The 22,246-nt window shown below is 22.9% G+C and overlaps 3 protein-coding genes across 3 annotated transcripts; all 3 read right to left on the minus strand.

The window, feature by feature from the left end:
• Positions 1-1,270: 1,270 nt before the first annotated feature.
• LOC105367232 (activator of 90 kDa heat shock protein ATPase homolog 1) lies at positions 1,271-8,227 on the minus strand. The gene is made up of 9 exons (XM_011505867.1): positions 7,899-8,227; positions 7,277-7,358; positions 6,796-6,875; positions 6,506-6,696; positions 6,303-6,423; positions 6,140-6,219; positions 5,934-6,068; positions 5,446-5,681; positions 1,271-1,827 (listed from the first exon to the last, which is right to left on the minus strand). Exons 1-9 carry the CDS (start codon positions 8,005-8,007, stop codon positions 1,743-1,745), a joined length of 1,119 nt encoding a protein of 372 aa, XP_011504169.1. The 5' UTR covers positions 8,008-8,227; the 3' UTR covers positions 1,271-1,742.
• Positions 8,228-9,545: 1,318 nt separating this feature from the next.
• Positions 9,546-12,475, minus strand: LOC105367233 (cyclin-dependent kinase 20). Its single transcript, XM_011505868.1, has 5 exons — positions 11,980-12,475; positions 11,322-11,510; positions 10,621-10,857; positions 9,782-10,009; positions 9,546-9,704 (listed from the first exon to the last, which is right to left on the minus strand). The coding sequence occupies exons 1-5, from the start codon at positions 12,229-12,231 to the stop codon at positions 9,546-9,548; spliced, it is 1,065 nt and encodes a 354-aa protein (XP_011504170.1). The 5' UTR covers positions 12,232-12,475.
• A 1,411-nt stretch (positions 12,476-13,886) lies between these two features.
• On the minus strand, positions 13,887-19,748 carry Rab1 (RAS oncogene family member Rab1). Its single transcript, XM_011505869.1, has 3 exons — positions 19,581-19,748; positions 18,258-18,654; positions 13,887-14,969 (listed from the first exon to the last, which is right to left on the minus strand). Exons 1-3 carry the CDS (start codon positions 19,601-19,603, stop codon positions 14,754-14,756), a joined length of 636 nt encoding a protein of 211 aa, XP_011504171.1. The 5' UTR covers positions 19,604-19,748; the 3' UTR covers positions 13,887-14,753.
• Between the last annotated feature and the right edge of the window lie 2,498 nt (positions 19,749-22,246).

Consider the following 22,246-nt stretch of genomic DNA (forward strand, 5'->3'; position numbering starts at 1 on the left):
TATTATATTCATGAATTTATGTTCGATTAAAAAAATTTACGAACAACTTGAAGAAATTTAATGATAAAATAAAAAAAAAATTTTATATAAAGTATAAAATATAAAATCTAACATTCTATTTTACTTTATTATTTATTCTTTATTAATGTTAAATATTGCGTTATTAATTTAAGACATATTTTACGTAAAATTTACACTGATTAGAAATCACTTTTTACATTCATTTACAAAACTTAATCGCGACAATTTTTCCGACGAAGTAAATTAACAGTACTATAAGTGGCAGTTTACATAAAATAATAATTTATTTATAACAATATTACTTTATTAATTTTTTTAATAAACATCTAAATAAATTATTACTTTTTTATTAGAATAAAATAATTTTTACAATTATTTTATAATCATAGAAATGTATAATTTAATTTTATCAAAACTCCATAAAGAAACTGACATACAAACTTGATATAAGTATAATTCTATATGAAAAATTTTATCCAACTATGTTCTTGTAAAAATAAAATATTATTGTTATAAACTGACAAATTTATTAAATAGAGTGTATTTGACAAATACTGTAAAACGATTTTTTGTTTTTCAACTATTTATGAACAGTACATAAAATTTTTAACTAAATATCAATTATACAAATTAAATATTTAATATATATTATTAACTTCCTGGCTGGACCTTAAGATATATAAGCAAGATTTTGTTGTATAAATAAATATAATTTTTAATGCGCTTGAATAAAACCCAAGTATTTTAAATATAGCTTTTTTGCTTTTTTAAAACTACTGCATTATTAAAATGTATTATAATAATTATAAAGGATTAGATTAAATGATTCTTTTTTAATTTTTTTTTCTTTAGTAGTTTAAATACATTTTACATATTTATTAAATTTATTATAGTTTTAGACTAAAAATATTTTATTTAAACTATGTAGCATAAAAAAATATGAAATTTTTCTCAGTATTTGTTTCATTCAATATATTTGGTCAAATAAATTGTTTTTAGTTTTATGTAAGAACTACTTATTACATAAATTTTAAGCAGATTAAAATATTTTTTTAATGCGTGCTATTGTAAGAACCTCCATAATGTACCTTCTAATCAGAAATATTTAGGTTATTTAATTTTTATTAAAATTATTATTTATTTTATTAATAAAAAATGAATTTGTTATGGAGAAGGAGGTTCAAATAAAAAAAGCACACGCTGTTTACATGTTTAATTTATTAATGCTTTATACGTGCTGTTGTACACAATTTTTAAATAATAGAAGGAGCCAAAATGTTGAAAAATATGTATTAACTTTTCCATATTTATCGATCAAAAGTACTCATTTAATAATAAAAAAAATAAACCATGAGATGTAAATATAGAATACCAGTAATGATTTTTGCTTTGTGTTTTATTTTGTCGTTAAACAACAATCAAATTACACAAAATAATCTCAATTGAAGGTGGCATAAAGTAATTATGTTTTATCATTGTTCTGAAATAGCAGTGATCAAAAAATTCGCATAGCTGGATTGCAAATATCGCCGCGATCCTAGAGATGTCGGGTCTCACCCCGTGAGAGCTTGCGGATGGTGTCGTGCTCTTCGAAATTTCATCTATTTATTAATAAATATTTATAATACCTACATAGCTGATGTCCTGCTCGACGAGGACAATGACGGCGACGAGTATAACTTAAGTGTATTTAAAGTTAAAGGAAGAGTTTCGGTAGAAAATCACATAAAATAGCCGAAACCGAACGTCATCTTGATGGCATTCCAATAATACTTGTCCCAGTTGATTCTTGTCACTTCCTCCTCGCTGTAATACAAACACAATATATATATTTAACTTTTCAAAATTATATAATGTATCATTAATACTACTGATATATTTGTATACATAATTTGTTAAAAAAATATATTTTTTAATTAATTAGTTAATACTATTTTTTTATTACTAATTTTCTATTATTGCATTATGATGAGCAATAAGTATTTACATACACAAAAGTATTAATTGAAATTATTAATTATAATTCAACTAATGTAACAAACAGCAAGGTAGTCGTCGGTACTAAATCTATTTTTAAAATAATAAAACTAAATCAAAATGGCGAAACATTAATAATATAATAATATAGCAAAATACAGTCGATTAACAAAATATAATTAATTTTTTTTATATGGAAATAATTCTTATTTAATTATTATTAAGTTCTATAATAAATTTTATAAATTTAAAATAATATTAATCTGTTTTTAGAAACATTTAATATGTAATTTCACTTCATTATAACAAAGATGTGCACAGTATAATTGAATAGAAAATCATATACAAAGATAAGTGTACATTATACTATTTTCAATAATTACTATGCATCCATGAATAAATAAATAACGCTTGAAAGAAATTTAATTAAACCTGTAACACATTAGTTTTCAATAATTATTAGTATATTTAAAAAGAATCAACAATAGAGATTCATAATAGGATTTTTTTATTCTTATGATTTTTATGCTACAATACATTTTTAAGTTCTAGATTATTAATCTAGAACTAAAGATCTACAATAGATTTCTAAGTTAAATACTTTTTTCAACAGCTACTTCCATTATTAATAGAAACAATGAAAATTTGATAGATTCTTGTTTTGTTATTCATTATTTTCTCTGAATTAAATGTCAACATTTCAAGTTATAAATTTAAAGAAAACCAAGAATTTATATTTACTACTATTTAAATATAAAATAACACTACGACAAATTATTATTCAAAATAAGTAAAATGTTTTATATATTTTCAATTAATTTAAATTCTTGTTAAATTGAAGATTCCCTATAATTTATAAAATTTTATTATCATAAAATTTATTATAAAATTTATTATATTAAATATTATATATTAAAATTATATTATACATGAAAATTATATTATATATTTAAAAAATGTAATAGAAATCAAAAGTAAATAAATTAAAAATTAGTTATTGATAAATATTTGCTTAATAAAAGAAAAACAATTATATATTTTGTGGTTTTATTAAAAACAAAATTTTATGAACTGGAAATGATCCAAATAAAATATCTAAAATTTCAAAACAAATTAATCAACTCAAGCTGGTGAGTTGTATTGATACTGCAAGATGAGAAAAAACTACTATTCTAAAAGCAATATGAACTCTGTTAATAAAATGAACAGATTTTTAAACTAATAAAACTACTCACATTTTCGAAAGTAGAAAATAAGAAAAGATATTTTTAATTTATAATGCATGAGACAACAATACTATTTATGTTGGGACATAGAAACTTATAATCATGCGTGGTGTTATATAAATATAATGTACTTTCAGTGATTAACAATATAAATAATTTTAAAGATTTCTATGATACATTGGTTATTCCAATTATGCTGATCCGCTTAGAAATATGTAAAAGGTATTTATGCTTAATTATTATTGCATAAGGTAATTATCATTTCAGTAAGGTAGCCAACTGCCCTCTAGTACTAATAGAAAATAAATGAAAAACAACGAGATTGTATTTTATTATGCAACTAAAATATTAAAGAAACACAATAATAAATTAGAAATTCGGTATTTACGTTAGATTAAAATTAATATATATGAAACTTCATATCTAATTGCTTTTTAAAATACAATTGTTCTTTTTCATGTAATAATAATCAGTGATTTGAGACACTTAAAACTATATACAGCAATAGCTCTTAAGTATATCAAAATCTAACATTCCAATACTCAGCATTTATAAGAATAAAATAAATGTTACAACAATTCATTACATACATTTAAAATAAGTTTACAAGCAAAATTTCATTAATAACAATTAAATATATTTATTTACTATATTATAAAATTATAGATTTTATCATTATTAACTTTTTATTTTATATTATTGACATTTATTATATTTACAAAATATAAATCATATATTTGTAAATATTGTAAAATGAAAATCTGAATATTTATAACAAATTTTATAACACATTTTGAAAAGATTAATATTTATAATAATAATTGATATAAATAACGTGTAAAGTTAAGCAAGTTGTGATATTTAAATTATATTGTATGAATCTTTGTTTGTGCGACGATTGCAATAAATAATATTTTCATCTTTTAAATACTTGCCATCACATGTAATACTGCTTAATTGTTAATTTTATAACTTCATTTTTATTATTAAAAGAACTAAAAGTAAGTGGATATATGCATTTGTGTATATAACATTTCTCAGTACTCAAATATTTTATAATATAAAATCATAATCTGACTGGATAAAATCTGAGTGTAGCTGAATATATTAAATAAATAAATAAAAAACTGAAATATTTAATATATTTAATCGTATATTTTCTTATTAAACTATATTAATTATTAATTATATATCCTAAATTATGAAAATCTATATCTAAAAAAAAATAACTGTATAAGATAGAATTTTCAATTTCCATAAATTCTGTCATTATTGGTAAGTTTTTCTTTATTATCATATTTCTTTTTTAAATATATTATGAATTATTAATATATTCTGTGTCGAATAACTTATTAGTTGCAAGTACAGCTTTTTCATAATTGAAATATAGAAATAAAAATTCTTGATAATGGAAGATCATTGGAAAATTACTCGATTTCTTATTTAAAATTTTAATTAATAAATTACCATCAATTATTTTATTAAATATTCGGTTATTACTTGAGGAAAATCACAGTATATTTTAAAATTTTAATTATAATTAATGATGAATTTATAAAATGTATACCTAATCATCTTTTATTCATAGCTTTATTACTTAATATTTAATTAATAATAATAAACATTAATTAAACATTAATATAAAGGCTAAATTTAAAATTAGAATCAAAATGTATAAAATAAAGGTATGATAAATATCGAACTCTTAAATGGTTATTTATTAACTTGAAATTTACATTAAAAGTGAATAAATGAAATAAGGAAACTTAACTAAAACGAACATACAATTAAATGTATTTCGATATAATCTCGGATAATTATTATTAGGATAAATTTTTTTTTTATTTCCATGTACCTTATCATAGCATCTAATATTTTATGGAACTAATGGTAATATTTGCTTCAATTATTCCAGATATAATTATATACAACCAGAGTGTCATATTTAATTTACTTTAAATATAGTAATTATAAAGTAAAATAGCATAAAATTTTAAAACTTCCAACTATTAATAAATTGGTTTTTGATTCTTGTTAAATATAATGTAATGAACTAATAAATATATAAATAACTTCTACTTATTTTAATTGAATATTCATAGTAATTTAATAATAATATTAGTTACGAATAAAACATTGGTTAAATGTAAAGTAGTTTATAAATTAATTATATATTGATACAATTATCTACTTATAAATATATAAATCAAATAATAATTACTTTATAGGAACTGCTGTTTGAGTTACATTAACTTCAGTATGGTCGTGTCTTTCAACTATATCCATAGTTACTTCACTATAATGACCTGCTGGCCATGATTTGCATCTCCATTTCTGTACTATTTTTGTTGGTGTAAGATCAACGAATTCTCCAGTAATAACTCCACACAGTAATTCGAACTGTCCCCCTTTTTCTGCAAAAAGTTTTGCAGGACCTTTTGTAAAAGCCATCACAAACTATAATAAATAAAATGTAAAGATAAAAACCATTATTTTTTTGCAATAAAAATTGTTTTATATTGATAAAAAATATAACCTTTATAACAGTAATATGACATTTAAAATATACTTTTACTATAAGCAATATTTTATATTGTATTTAAAATTGTGTATTAAATAATTATATAATATAATAAAATTTTATACAAGTTTTTAAAAATTTTGTTAAATTTCTTTAAAGTTAAAATATTTAGTAGTTTATTTACTAACCTCTGGTATCGTCATGACTTTATAAAATTCTGTTCCACTGCACATAAATTTTAATTGTTGTTTTATCGTTGTTGTTTGTACTATGTAGTTATTAGCTTTCGAATCATATGATTCTATAATTATATTCGTGGGGGTCTATAAAATGAGTAATTAATTAAAATTTATTGCAAAATATATTTAATAGTTTATAAAACATTTTAACATACATTTCGATTAAATCTTGTTGTCTTATTAGAAATATTTTCAATGCCATCTTTTTTAGGAAGGATCATTCCTTTGGTAAATTCTATAATTATATGTAATAAAATTAATTTCTATATTATTTTACATCATTAGTTATAACATTTTTTAAATTGAACAATTATTTACCTTCTTTTAAACTTGATACATATTTTGCTAACTTTTCTCTAATTATATCTTTACCTTTTGTATATAAAAAATGTTTAAATTTTTCCCCTTCATCTGTATTTGTATTGAGTATAACTTCAACCTAGAATATAAGTGAATAGATATGTAAAATAATATAAATATTTGTTTAACTAAAGTTAAAAGTATACTTTAAATTTACACACATCTATTTCAGAAATTTCATTTTCTTCTGACAAGTTTGGTATATTAATTTTTCCATTAATTTCTGTTTCTGTATTCAGAGATACCCATTTGAGACAAATATTCCATTCATAAAAAAAAATTAATTTTCCTTTCCTATTATTTGCTACTGCTTCTCCTTCACATTTCTCAATTTCCATTATTTTACATTTAACTATAATTTAAAAAACCAAGAATTTTAAATTGTATAAATTTATAACAATCTTGAATTGATTTATTATTATAAATGAAGTTTATAAATTGTTTTACATACATCCATCTCTTTCAATAATAACATCTTTAAACAGTTCTTTAATTTTTTCTTGAGACCAAGCACATGCATTTTTTTCAGTCCTACAAGTAATAATTACAAGATTTTTATATATCAACATATACCAAAATAATATTCTATTAAGAAAAATTTGATGGCTTAAAATCTAAGCCAATAATTAAAATATTTTCTATTATAAAGCTATTATAATTTTATTATTTATTTGATTATTTTAAAAATTTTTTTTGATTATTTTATATTTAATAAAAAATTTTTATCTATCACTTGTATATTAATTATTTTTAAGGATTCATGTATTATATACATTATAAACCATATTAATTGATTAAAGTAACAACATTTTCTTAAGTATAGTATCAATATGTAATTAAATTAATGGATTCTTATGAAATTGAGTTTTTTAAAATCATTTTAATAGAATCTATTGATATGCACTTTCAAATTACTAATTAAAAAAACTTACCAATGCCAATTATTAACATTTGTAGCATCAGGTCTTTCCTCAACTATCCATCGAGGATCTCCTTCTCCCCATTTAGCCATTTCTTTAAATTGCCAGAAAAATTTTAATCGACTGTTATAGTAACTATGTTTGATTTAATGACTACTACTGTTATAATACTCTACATCAAAATGAACTAAGTAATATATTTTAATTTTTATATAAATAAGTTTTGCGAATTTAAAAAAATAACTGCAGGTGTCTACCAATTAATAATTACAATTCCAAATTAGTTCGCAAAACTTATTGTTTTAATTATAATTAAAATCAGTAAATACAACTTTGCTTACGAATGAATAAATTTAGACAGATTAATAATAGAATATCTACCAAATTAATATAGAAATCTTGTTAAAAATGAATATGGATGCTACTGAAATTTCTGCTGTTCCAATTGTTTCACTACTAGCACTTTCGAAGACACGAAATTTTTTACAATTTTCTCAGTAAACTAGATGAATCGTCAAAAAAATTGTTACAATTATTTTTCTGAAATTAGAACACAATGTACACTTAAATTTTCTTCATATGCTCGAATAAAATGCCCTTTTCGGTATTAAATCGAACTTTCAGAATAAATAACCTTTCGAAACGGAATAGAAGAGCAGGAACTCTGTACGTAACTTTCTGGATATCTTACGCTCACGGAAACTTCTAGAAATGTGCTTCGGTATATGCTGCAATGTGACCATGCGGATCGTTACATATCAGTGGGTGTAAAGTGTGACTTTCTTGAAGTTCAAATTCAAGATGGCGGAATAAAAAGGACTACAATATGAATACCTATCAGTTACGATTCAATGTATATACTATCTGGTTTTTATAAGCTTCATATCAGCTTCGTTTGTATAATTTTCTCGCATGCTTCTCTTCTCGTATAAGAGACTAGGTGCTTAAGATTCTATTTTATACTGACTTCATTCAATTTAAAAATAACAGAGGGCTCTGTAATTTTTAAAGAGACTCAAATAAGAGTGTAGCTAATTCTTGTGTTTAATGCCCAGTGAATCTGTACTCCACAATTTTTTTAATAATATTAATTATTCTATTTAAATGATAAACCTGTGCAACATAATACATCATTTTTAGTGCAATCTTAATGTTGCATATTTGTCTACCAAAATAATGTTTATAAAATTCGTATTCTGTACGATTAAAATTAAATAGTCTCTCTCTCTCTCTCTCTCTCTCTCCACATAGGTATATATATATATATATATATATATATATATACATCATATGTGCAATTAACAGCAATTAACACGATTTATGGGGAAAAATTAAAGTCCCTAAGATTTTATGCTTCAAGTAGGCCAGTTATTAGAAGTTTATAGAATTTTTTTATTGTAAAGTGCCACCTCCATTGTATTAGACTGATATTTGTAACAAGTATCTACATATAAATCACTTATACCTATATACTAATTATATTTAAATATTTAATTTGTATCTTATCTTTTTTATTATATTATTATATTATTATTGTAACATATATATTAGGCTTATAGTGCATTTAGACACATTTAATAATTATTAAAATACCTCTAATATACTTTATTATCTTTTAAAATATTTCGAAAGCTTTGATTGTAAGTATTTAATTTTAAAATAATGTATGTAATTTTTCGATATTTGTAAAATTAAATTTTATTTTTTATTTTATTAATTACCTCTAACATTTTAAAGTACACCAAACATAACTTCATTAATTTTTATTGTAAAATGTTAATATGATAAACTCAACTAATAGACCTATTTTATAAGTTTTAATATAGCTTTAAAATATTAGAAATAATTAAATTATTTTTAATGATAATCCGAGTTTGATTTATTAGTAGTGTAAAATGTCATACTTGTTATGATATATTATGAATGTAAAATCAAATTGAACTTTTTGAATTAAAATAATATCATATTCAACATTGTACTATATATAGTTGTAAATATTAAAAGAGATTTGGAGAATAAATTGAAAATTAATGAAACTTCTATTTACAATATTATTATATGATCATCAAATTAACTTTAATTATTGTTCATGAAAGGTAACCACTTATTATTGTTTAAAAAATAGCATGATTCAAACATAATATAAACTAATTTTATATAGTGACCTCATCTTAGTCATTTCATTAATAATAATATTTAATTCATATTCAATTTATTATTCTTAAAAACTTTATTTACAAAGTATTATACTCTTTCAAATAGTATATAATTGAACATACATTTATAAGATATTTAATAAATTTTTGAACAAAGTAGTTGATTTAACATTTGTTTTAACTTCTTTGGGTTTAAGCCGAACACGATGGTCATTTGGTGGTATGATAATTTGCATTTTTGAACATGGATATGGTTTAGTATAAAAATATTCATGTCTAAGGGCCTGATAAAATGAAAATAGTTTATAATCTATTAATATAATAAAATATACCATTTTATATGTAATATGTTTCTGTATACCTCTTCTGCTGTTAATCGCTTAGAAGAATCATATATTAAAATAGACTTAATAAGATCTATAGCTTCTTGTTGAGCATCAGGGATAATACGTTCCCACAATATTCCTTTATTATAAGGAAATGTTATTTTATTATAATCGGGTAAAGAGGTTAATTCTGGCCATGATTCTGCTGTAGGTGAGCCGAGGTGCCCTAATACTATTGCTAATTGCTCAATATCGCTATCTCCCTGTAAATGATTTTTAAAATATATATAAAATCTTGAAATATTATATAATTTGAAATTTTATAAATACATTTAATATTTATATTAATAAAATTCACATTTAGTTTAAAATATCGTTCTATCACTAATATAATAGCAAAGACTTTAAAAATATTAATTTGTATTAGTAAAAAATTATTTGCTCTAATAGTTAATTTATTTAATGTAGAATTTTGTTTTTTAATTATAATCTTCTGCTTCTATTTTAATTAAATCAGATTTTAAATAATAATTACATAATTAAACAATTTTAAAAGCTTTATATAAAATTATTATATAATAAAATAATAAACAAATAAAATAATTTTTACATAAATTCTTGCAAATTCAAAAAAAATATTTTGTTTGATATTAAACTGTTAAACTAGTTCATTATATTTTTATTGATTCAAATTTTGTAAAAAACCAAGTTATTGTTCTTATTTAATATACATTGTTATATAATTTTCTCTATATAATTAAATATTTTTCGCAGTGTTAACAACAAATGATGTAATAAAATATGTAATAAAATAGTATTAAGCATAAAATCTCTATTAATGTAAATATAATATAAATTAATTATATTTACTAACAGGAAAAAGTGGGGAATTATTTAGCATTTCACCAAATATGCAACCGACTGACCATAAGTCAATAGCTGAGGAATAAAATCTTGCCCCGTACAGTAACTCCGGAGCTCTGTACCACCTTGTAGCAACTTGGTGCGAATAAGGACGGCTGTTATTCTCCCACATTAATCTGCCTAATCCAAAATCAGCTATTGTTAAAATACCATCTTCACGTATTAATAAATTAGCAGGTTTTAAATCCTAAAACCAATATTAACATATATACACAGATATACGTTTAAATATATTTAAATTATTTACGGTTTAAAATATTTTTAATACTTTATGTATTTAATATTTTATATATATTAAATAATTAATTATAATTGAATTAAATAATTAAATAAGTAAATTATATATATTAAAGTAAAATTATTTTTTCTCTAATGTGTATAAATGGCAAATATAAACCAAAATACAAATATTAAATTAATAAAAGTATATTTAGTTTATTTGTAATAAAATAGAAAAATTTTAAATTAATGAGTTTATTAAAATTTTACTAATATTTACCATAAATAATTTTAAACAAAAATTTATCGTTGTATAATAAAAAAGATACTTGGAATTTGGATATAAATATTAAGAAACCTTAATTTTAGTATACAAATCACAAATTTACAGAATTGTTGGTCTAATTAAGAGTTCGAGAAAAATATCCATACTCTATGCATAATGTTATTCGAATGCATATACGCGACACCTTCCAAAAGCATTTTCATATAGATTTTTATATGTGAATCTCTTAATGGTTTATCATAATCTTTTAACATCTCCCAAAGTCCTGAAGGCATATATTCGAAGACCATAACAAAATCCAAACCAGCAGGGAAAGCATCCAGTAATTCAACAATCTAAAATATGAATAGATACAATCGAATTTTATATTTTGTATAATAATTTAAAATTTAATCTTTCTAATGTAATTTTATAACAATAATGCAACAAAAATTCGTATGTAGAATCTTATTTACAGTAATTATTTACATTAAAAATTATTTTATATTATGATCTACAATATGTATTTCAATTAAATTTAATTTCTAATATTTTGTACTAATTAGTATAATTGCATTGAGATTTAAATTTTTATGAAGTGATTTCATTTTAAGGTAATGGGCGATTAAATTTTCATTTTATTTCAATTTCTTATAAGACTTAATATTTTCAATTATTTTTGTTTTATTTAACTTGAATTTTCAACCCTAAAATATTAAAAATTTAAAAATAAAAAACATAGAAAAGTAATGTAAAAATTTAAATAAGCTACTGTTTGAGCAACAATTGATTCAACAATAAATTTATGTTTAAGCTAATTCTCACATATGGATGTTTTAATTGTTGCAAGGTTTTGACTTCTCGTAATACAGATACTGGTATACCATCCTCGATTCTTTTTAGTAATATCCTTTTCAAGGCTACGATTTTAGGAATAGGACTTGCATTATCAGAAGCTTTTAAAACTAAACCATGTGCACCTTCACCTATTTTACCGATAATAGTGTATCTATTCATTTTTTGGTTATAATTAAAAATATATAGATTAAATTTCTTTGTAACGTTATGTTTATACATGACATAAAACACAGAATCAACAATAAAAGCATTATTAGCAGGAAAAGAAAAGATTACGATTGTACTTCGAATGACTATTATTTTTTTTGTTTCGTTGCCATAGTAACATATATAAGGATACTACAGTAAGACTTTCAAATTATATTTTAACCACAATTGTATTAGCAATTGCAGTTTCTAGATATAAAATGCTCCTGTGTAAATTATCTATATGAAACAAATAAAATGTTAAATTTCTTATACACACATTCTTATATACGTATAACACGTTATACTATTACACTATATATATATATATATATAATTTTGTAGAAAAAAATTTTAGAATTACAATTCAAGATTTAAAATAGTGATGTATTAATATAATCTATTTCACTTATTTAAAAATATAGAATACACAATAATAGAATGCAGATCCAAACAAGCATTTTCAGCAATTTAGAGTGTTCGCAATAAAAATAAAGAATTAGTTTTCTCTTTATTCTAAACCTATTATAGAATATAAAATCTTTTTAACCTTATTTGAAAATGTTAAATTTATGCATTACATATGGATTGATTTTTAAACTCAGTATAATTTTTATTTGAGGAAATTTTATGCAAATATATAAAAACATTGAAATCTGCTGTATAGTTCATGAAATTATATTTATTATAAATTACTACATTGTTTAAATTCGTGAATAATGATTATTTAACTATAATGAAAAATGAATTGAAATTTTATTCATATGTTCAAATATTTATTCAAATATTGAATTTCACAATATAAAGGAAGAAATTATGCTATTTGAATAAAAATTTAAGTTTTTAGAATAAATATGAAAAAACCACATGATATAAAAAATTAATTAATAAACAGAAAAACTAAAGTTAAGAGATATCTTTACATCTTTAAATCTATATTGTGATATAAGTTAAAATTCTTATTGATGACAATTCTGACTTATATTTTAAAGATTATTCATTAATAAATAAATTTGTTTACAAACCAAAAATATAAAATGTTTATACATATAAAACACTTTAATTTTATTTATTTATTTTACGTAATTGCATGAAGTTCTAATTTCCAAAATTTTTTAAATATAAAAAAACAATTAAAAATCATTTATACGTACCTTTATAAAATGTTATGTAACATAACGTTGTTAACTAACAACTATATGTATAAAAAATCGATAGTGTTTACACTTTTAATATAATTCAGATTGCAAAATATGTTTCAAAACATACATAATACCTAATCTTCTCGAAGTATGATTAATTTTACGTAATAAAAATGAGTACTTCGTTTGATTGATAAATATAAATTTGTTGGTAAATTTGCACGTTCAGTTCGCAAACAATAAGCTCGATCGCGTGAAGTATCGACATTACATTATTATAATACAATGTAAGAAAAACGACCGAGTAAGAACAACTTGCGATCATTAATTTTTCTTTTTCCTACCGTTTATTATTAATACTTAAACCAAACTACCAAATGGTTTTCCATATTGAATCGAGCTTTATATTTTTAGTTTTAAACTCTGATTGTAAAACTTTGAGAAAATAAAAATCAAAATAGATAGTGAGATATGTGAATCTTGCAAATAATATTCGGCCAGATCATCGCTATCTTTACACATTAACATTTAAGTTACAAATGAAAATTTCTTTTTTATCTTTTATTAATTTTCTAACATGATTACACAATCTTATCACTTATTTGTTAACACTAGAATTACCCCTAACTTATCCGCACCCTTGCGTGATCGATTGACGGCTACGTTGCTTTCTTAATGCTTATTTAAGCTACGAATTATAATCTTCAATCGACTGGTTTTATATTTATTTGTGTACGTTTTAAAAAATTTGTGTGATTAAAATATGCACACTTTTTAGCAAACAAATCGATGGTCCATCAATTTAACGATGTAATACTTGTTCACGTAAGACTTAAAGAGCTCGATTCCATATATTTTTGTTTAAATTTTAGTTCCCAGCATTCGCAAAATTCATACTATTTAACACGCACACACTGTTTATTTTCTTTCACTTTTATTTTTCATTTATATTAATTAACGAGCAAATATAGCCAAGATAGTAAATACAAAAACAAGAAATTAATATAAAATTGTAAATCAATCTTGAAGGAGAGATACAAGTAAGCCTTATAGACTGTATGAAATTTTCAAAGTTGAAATTCAAAGGAACGCGAGTAATAGAAAACGTTGCCTAAAATAATATTAATTGAATAATTTATCAATTTTATAATTTACAAAATCAAGTTAATACATATGTTCTTACTTTATCTCCGGGATAAAAGAAAAAATATATTATATATACGAAAAGCAACAGAAGATGGATATGCTCGCATTTTATGTATAAGTCTTTATAATTCTTGAAAGTAAATGTAATATGAATCAAACTGTTCATCTTTCATGCTCGTAACTTCTTGTGTTTTCTTATTTTCGGAACGAATGAAAAGTGTAAAAAGCTCACTCGTGTCCGACAGAAATGATGCAACCTTAAATGTTTCAGCAACAACCAGTTTTGGAGCCTTGAATGCCGGAAGTATCAATATTATGAGCTTGATCAATTTTTAGCTTGCTAGTCTGATCACTGGCCGCACTCGATGGAGGCCCCACTCGACTTTTGATTTCAGCAGCCATTGTCATAAAGGCTTGCTCAACATTCATTGCATTTTTGGCCGATGTTTCAAGAAACGGTATGCCAAGTTGATCGGCATATTCCTGTTGGGAAAATAATTTATTTAATCCAAGCTAGTTTTTTTATAATTATATAACAAAATAAAACAAGTTATTATCTTGCAACTTTTTCTTCATTTAATGTTAGATTGTAATATTGCATAATATTTGTTTTCATAGATATTTATAAAATTTACTTTTCTATTAACTAAACGATATCTTATAAAAATTAGGTTAAAACGTATAACATTGTAATCTATAATATATACATATTTTCTTTTTAAATTAGTGATTGTATAATTTAGTAGTTTTTTACATTATCAATATTTGAAATTTGTTTATAATAATTTACGAACATTAAAAATCTTAATTTATAATGATTTTTATTTTACAATTCACTATTATTTTGCTGATTATTAATAATTAATGGGCCGACCGATGATTTATTAGTTTTAGGCTTTACAAAATCGCACAGTTATTACGGTTTCCAAATTATTAAACATGAAATTTTATTCCAGCTAATAATAGCAGAAACATTAATTAAATAATTTTCCACAACAGTTTAGAATTGAATAAACTAAAAACACGATATTACTATTTTATTAAATTCTATTTTTGCATAAATTTATTACGTTAGAAACATAATTAGAATGGTATACATTTTAAAATTAAAAAAAAACCAATTAACAAATATTTTATTTATTAAAATTTTTGTATTAACTATTACATTGTAAAATAGCATATCATGTGCAACTGTATATTTTGATATGTGACATATTGAAATCTCACTTATGATCTCATAATTTTCATTTAAATTCTTAATTTATAATCCAACATAAATACAAAATAGAAGCTCTCTTAAAATATGAGAAAAATAAATTTAATCAGAGAACAACAAAATATTAAATATTATCACACAATATGAGAAACAATCATAACTTTTTATTAAACATTATAATAAAGTCTGTATAATTTCCTACGGCTGTTTAAATATAATAAATAACTAATAATATATTAATTTACAGAAAATATATAGTAATTTAAAAATGTATTTATAATGAAAAAGATTATCATTAAGTGGAAAACTATTAACTTGAATTTTAATATTCGATTCTATAAACAATTGAAAGGAAAGTTATAAAAACTCATTTGTAGAGAAAGCAAACAAATAAATAGATAGCATAGGGATGATATATGATTTGAAAGTATATAAAAGTATGTAGATATAATAATATATTAATTCATAGTATACACATAATTAATATATTTACATTATTATAATTATAAATACAAAAATTAAATTAAAATTGTTGCTTTTTATACATTTTGAAAATCCTAGTGAATGAGAACTAATTTTTTTATTTCAAACTGAAAAATAACAAAGTTATGCTAATGAATTATTATTTTTGAAATCTTATAATATCTGTAACTCTGTATTTTAAATTAAAAAAAAATTAAGTTTAAAATAAAATATAAGCAAAAATATATCTCTTAATATGAAACACATAAATAACTTCATTAAAATCAGATTTAATGCAAGTTAACAGGCATAATAAGTAAAATCTAAAATTATCTATGAGTAATAGTATACTTTCTATGAAATACTATAATGTAATAACTCTAGATGAGAATACCTGTTTTAAAAAAGAATAAGGATGACATTAAAAGCATTATTACATTATACATTTATATTTTCATCTTATTACCAATATACGTCTATTAAATTAATTTTATAAACATTAAGAAATCCATTATTTGTTTAATATCAGAATTTGATTATTCAATATTTTAATAAATTAAAAATTATTTGTTACCCATGTTTCTCAAACCTAGTTTAATAATATTAATTTGATTTTTATTTTACATGGAAACTATTATTTTAATATAAATCTCTTATTAAACATATTTTTGATGTATTTTATTTATTATCATTTTTAACAAATCACCATCCACTACAAGCTAATCAAATTTAATATTTCATACAGCATATATATAAAACATCTATATAAAGCATCTATTGTCAATAATGAATTATGAGCAGAATAATTACACAGATGCTTAAAAAACATTTCACTTTTTTGGTTTTTCTATTTGCAAGATTTTATTAATACAACAAAATGTTCAAAATAGAAATAAAAATATTTTTAGAATTACAAAACTATTTTTGTAGTTTTTTCAAAATTTTATATAGAGTAGAGATATTTTTAAATATACTTTTTTGAAACCACATTTATCACATATATATCTATTATGTTTTAATTAATTTTAAATTTTAATTGGTAAGTATAAGAATTTCATAAAAAAATTATGAAAATTGAAAGTTAGGTATGAATCAGTTATAAATTACAAATATACAATATATATCAATTTATAAAGAAAAATTATGAAACCGAATGTTTAAGCATATGTATATTAAGTATGTATATAATATAAAGTTAAATAATATTAAGTATCTATAATTTAAATAATTTGGAATATTTACAACTTTTTATATATTTTTTATTTGATAATATTATACATATTATTTCTGAATCTATCATGCCTTTTTCTTCTTAAGCGATTCAAAATATTAATTTGAATTATTATTTTCAATAAAATAATAATTTTTTCTCATAGAAAAGAAATTATATGTTTCAAAACTTTAAAAAAAAAAACAGAGGATTTAAGTCAATTATTTATGCAATATTGTTTGAGCTATGGAATTATACATAAAAATATATTTATTCTATAGTTAATAAAGAAAATTAGAGAATTCACATAGAATTTTCTTAGCCAGCTATAAAGCAAATTATCTGCATTTAAAGAAACAAAAAAATAGAAATAAAATATTAACTAAACTTAAGAAACAGTTTGAAAGCAATCTTTGTTCAAATAATAAAAGAACCTAATGAATTTCAAAATTTAAATAGTATTGATATAAAGAAAATACTTTTAACACATTAGATCTATTGATATGTGCAAATCATGAATTAAAAATTTAATTATTGCATCCATAAATAAAAAAATTGCACATTGCAGAATGAAATTGATTTAATTGAACACTTATGAAAATGTAATGTTTTGAAGTAATCTATACTACAATATATGTTTGTTACTTTTATATAAAGGAGATAATTATTTAATCATTTTAATTTAGGGTTTTCAATTAATATTTTTATTTTATTAAAATTTTATTATTATACTTATTAAAATTCAACATATTATCAAAATTATAAGAAAACTAACGCAAAAACTACTATTAAGCTGTGATTTATGTTTAACATATTTGATATTAAATCATTTACAAATTAATATCAATAATTAAAAATTTAAATAAAATGAGCGAATGTTTACCTTAGCTGTTGTATAGTCAACAACTTTTTTAATAAGAAGATCAGATTTGTTGCCAACTAACAATTTATTAACATTATCACAGGCATAGCGATCAATTTCTTCAAGCCACTGTTTGACATTATTGAAGGATTCCTGATCTGTGCAGTCATAAACTACAATAATACCATGTGCTCCACGGTAATATGAACTTGTAATTGTCCTAAATCTTTCTTGTCCTGCAGTATCCCATATTTGCAGTTTTATCGTTTTTTCATCAAGATCAATTGTTCTTATTTTAAAGTCCACACCAATTGTACTAATGTAGCTTTCTGTGTAAGTGTCATCAGCAAATCGAAGGAGCAAACAAGATTTTCCAACACCAGAATCTCCAATTAAAAGAAGTTTAAACAGGTAATCGCTACAAGAAAATTATATTACTATTGATAAAAGAATAAATTAATATATGAATAACACTAATGTGTGTAAAACAATGAAATATTATTAAAATATGCTTTATTATATATTACAGGTTTAAATAAAGTAATCGCATGGAAAGGCTTGTTAAGCAATGTTACAAATAAACATAATAAAAAAAAAAAACAAGAAAAAAATAATAGTAATGTAATCACAATAAGCTTTTACAAAAACAATTTTGCTTTATTTATTCTTTTGTACTTTATAAAAGATATTAAGAAAAATCATATTTGAAAATAAAGATTGGTTCATTTTGATAATAAGAAAACTAGGCAAATAAGCAAGGAGAGAAAGAGGATGGAAGAAAGCATGCCAGGGTGTATGTACATATGCATACGTGCATATTTATATGCGGGCGTATATGAGAATTTGCGCTTGTTTTAACGCATATATGTGTGTGAGCTAGAGCCTGAGAAACACTGAGGGAGGGAGTTAGGAAGGTACACAGAGAGCGAGAGAGAGAAAAAAAGGGAGGGAGACAGAGATGTAGCCTCAAAGAAACAGATTGATAGAAAAAGAAAGAAATAGAGAGATTGACAGAGAAAATGAGTGAGTGAGATGGACAGATCAGATACAGCCCGATAGGCGTAGACATTAGCCTCATTTCAGCGATAAATGAAAATGTGTAAATGGCTTAACAAGCTTAAATGTATCGGAAAAAAATAATAATAATAGTAAAGCACATGAGAATAAATGTATAATGTATCATTGAGTAAGCAACTAAAGAACAATAAATAAAAAATAAAGCAATAAATATTGTATGGACGAAGAATTGAAGTAAACGAGCCTAGCTAAAGGTATAAGTGTCAAGCCTAGCCGCGGTTGGGTCTTAAAATAGGCTAACAATGAAAGCTGTTGTTATTTACTCACTATTCGGGGTTCATCGTGGACATGCTACGATCTTGTGGGTGAGCAAAAAAGAAATAACCGTTAGGGCTATATGCGTGGCGCCTTTATTATCGATGTCGTGGCAGCAGCTTCAACGACTATTTAGCCTGCAATGGCAACAGCAGCGACAAAATAAATGGAAGAAGTGGTGGACTTGTAATGGCACTGGATGTGTAGCAGTAGCAGTAGCAGCAGCAGCAGCAGCAGCAGCAGCAGGAGCAACGGCAACGGCGGCGGTGGCGGCGGTGGTGGTGGTGACGGCGGTGGCGGCGGTGGTGGTGGTGACGGCGGTGGCGGCGGTGCTGGCGTCGTTAGCGGTAGCGGCAGTAGCAGTAGGCTGAATCGTTCACATTTTCGACCATTCTCTACTCTCTACTCTTCCTGGTCGTCGTCGTCGTCGTCGTCGTCGTCGTCGTCGTCGTCGTCGTCTTTATTGCTGTCGTGGTCTTCGTCTTCGTCCTTGTCGTTGTCGTCGCTTGGTCGTTGATTAAGAGAACAATACGTGATGACGACACTAACAAGAAGAGGGGATTAAATAATCATACGTAGAATGAGAATCAATGCGTCATTGTCAAATGAAGGCGGAAAAAAGAGAGAGAGTAAGTGCATGCCCCCGAGGAAGACAAGAGGAAAAAGAAAGGGATATACAATGGCGAAATTGTACCTACAAAGTTCGTTCTGAAGTAGTGACGAAGTTTGAATCGGTACTAATTATAAACCATTGGTGTACTTAATGCACGTTAGCTATGCATGCATGACGATCGAGACTATATTATTATTTGATGATATACTACATTAACAATTAGAATTTGTTTTAAATCTAAACAGCCAATGGGTTGGAGCTTAAACGATTATAGCTATGTATATAAACGCAACAAAGAGTAAAAATTAACGTTCATTTATGTTGTTTCAAGAAAATGGTGGTCTGCTACATTTAACTTATACCTTCTATCTTTTTCTCTGTATACTTGCATAGATTAGATTCATATATACATTTTCCCATAAAATGCACGAATAACCCATTGCCCTTTTCGCTCATTCATTATTCATGCGTATTATTATTATTTTCCACTACAAACATATTTAACGTGTAATGGACTCATTTTTTTTTATTCTATTTCGTTTTATAATCAATATATAAATTAAGTTTATTTGCATATAACTAATCTAAAATATAAATTCATTAAAGTAAATTATATAAAACAAAAATTATTTAGACAAAATTATATAAAGTTTAACGTTTTTATTGCCTTAATCGTTTGAGACAATATTATACATTTTTGTTTATAGAAAAAATTTACTACATAAAATTTCAATACAAAATAATTTCTGTTACAACGGAAAAGTATTATTTTGATTAATTTTCTAATATAAATTAGAAAGAAATTAAAAATTTATTTACACTTAAATCATTTTATATTGTTATTTTAATATTCACAATATTTTTTACTCGTGATTCTCGTAAATTACATCTCTAATTCGTATTAATAAAATTTTATTTCAAACATAAAGAATATTGTACTTTTAATGAATTTATAAAGAAAGAAAATATGTAAATAAGTTATTGATATACATTAAATATGTGATGGATACATATTTTACTTAATACCTTGTTTTAAAATCACAGTATACATCAAAAATTTTGTTGTAAATTTATTACTTGAGTTTTAAATGTTGTTAATCATATTTTCTTAAAGATTTTTCATAAATAATAAATTACAAAGAAAAATGTGAATAATACTTATGAATGTGTTAATTCGTCAACCAAATAATTAATTGTCACAAAGATATACAAAACAATTTTGAATAAATAGAAATTATAAAATATTAATTAATTATCATTACTCTTATAGTCAGTCATGAAGTAAATTTTTAATTATATAAATTTTATTTTAAAAATTCTTCATAGAAAAAGATACATTATAAAAATTACTACATAATATATTAACTATCTACTTTCTAGATATGAATTTGTACTTGCTTTTACATTCAGTATATATTTAACAGATGTTATATTATGAAGTCCTTTTTTTAATATAAACTTTGTAAAAGTATCACATATGTCATAAATTATTAGTTTTTTCATATAAATCCTTATATAATTAGTTTAGTTTCTTATTATAGCTAACATATAAAAACTAGCATTTATTCATAAAATAGCAACTCTGTATCAAAATAATATATTATTTTTGTTAATTTAATTACGCAAATAGACATCATAATTTCAATTAAAACTTATTATTTGAGGCCAAAACAATAAATTTCATAAGTAATTTATCTTGAATAACTTATTAAATATTAGAGTGCTATATTTTAAAAATATTGCTATATAATATATTTTTAACAATATATCAAAGTATTAATATTTTGATACTTCTGAAAAATACATTTTTTGCAAGTATAATAATTAGTCATCTAATAGTTATATTAGAAGCATTTAATTAAACAAATTATGAATTTATTTCGTAAATGAAAAGCAACTGTAAGATCAAAGGCGCATATTTTTAAATTTGGCGCGAATATTTCTACCTAGAAGTTAGTTTAAAAAATAAATCACTGGTGTGTTCATACAAACAGATTTGTGCATAAAAGATCAGTAGGTGGCGACAGTTATGATTTTCCTTCAATAATGAATCTTACTATACAAG

Source organism: Ceratosolen solmsi, unplaced genomic scaffold (genome assembly GCF_000503995.2).
Source record: "Ceratosolen solmsi marchali unplaced genomic scaffold, CerSol_1.0 scaffold7, whole genome shotgun sequence".
NCBI classification, from domain to species: Eukaryota; Metazoa; Arthropoda; class Insecta; order Hymenoptera; family Agaonidae; genus Ceratosolen; species Ceratosolen solmsi.

Coding starts and splice junctions, on each gene's coding strand:
- LOC105367232 (XM_011505867.1), bottom strand. CDS start 8,007: ATGGTCACATTGCAGCATATACCGAAGCACATTTCTAGAAGTTTCCGT. Junction 6,697..6,795: donor TATTATTGAAAGAGATGGAT/GTATGTAAAACA, acceptor TTTAAATTATAG/TTAAATGTAAAATAATGGAA. Junction 6,424..6,505: donor ATGAAATTTCTGAAATAGAT/GTGTGTAAATTT, acceptor CTTATATTCTAG/GTTGAAGTTATACTCAATAC.
- LOC105367233 (XM_011505868.1), bottom strand. CDS start 12,231: ATGTATAAACATAACGTTACAAAGAAATTTAATCTATATATTTTTAAT. Junction 11,511..11,979: donor AACAATTAAAACATCCATAT/GTGAGAATTAGC, acceptor TTCATATTTTAG/ATTGTTGAATTACTGGATGC. Junction 9,705..9,781: donor AGCGATTAACAGCAGAAGAG/GTATACAGAAAC, acceptor TCATTTTATCAG/GCCCTTAGACATGAATATTT.
- Rab1 (XM_011505869.1), bottom strand. CDS start 19,603: ATGTCCACGATGAACCCCGAATA. Junction 18,655..19,580: donor TCCACGATGAACCCCGAATA/GTGAGTAAATAA, acceptor ATTTTCTTGTAG/CGATTACCTGTTTAAACTTC. Junction 14,970..18,257: donor TTGACTATACAACAGCTAAG/GTAAACATTCGC, acceptor TTTTCCCAACAG/GAATATGCCGATCAACTTGG.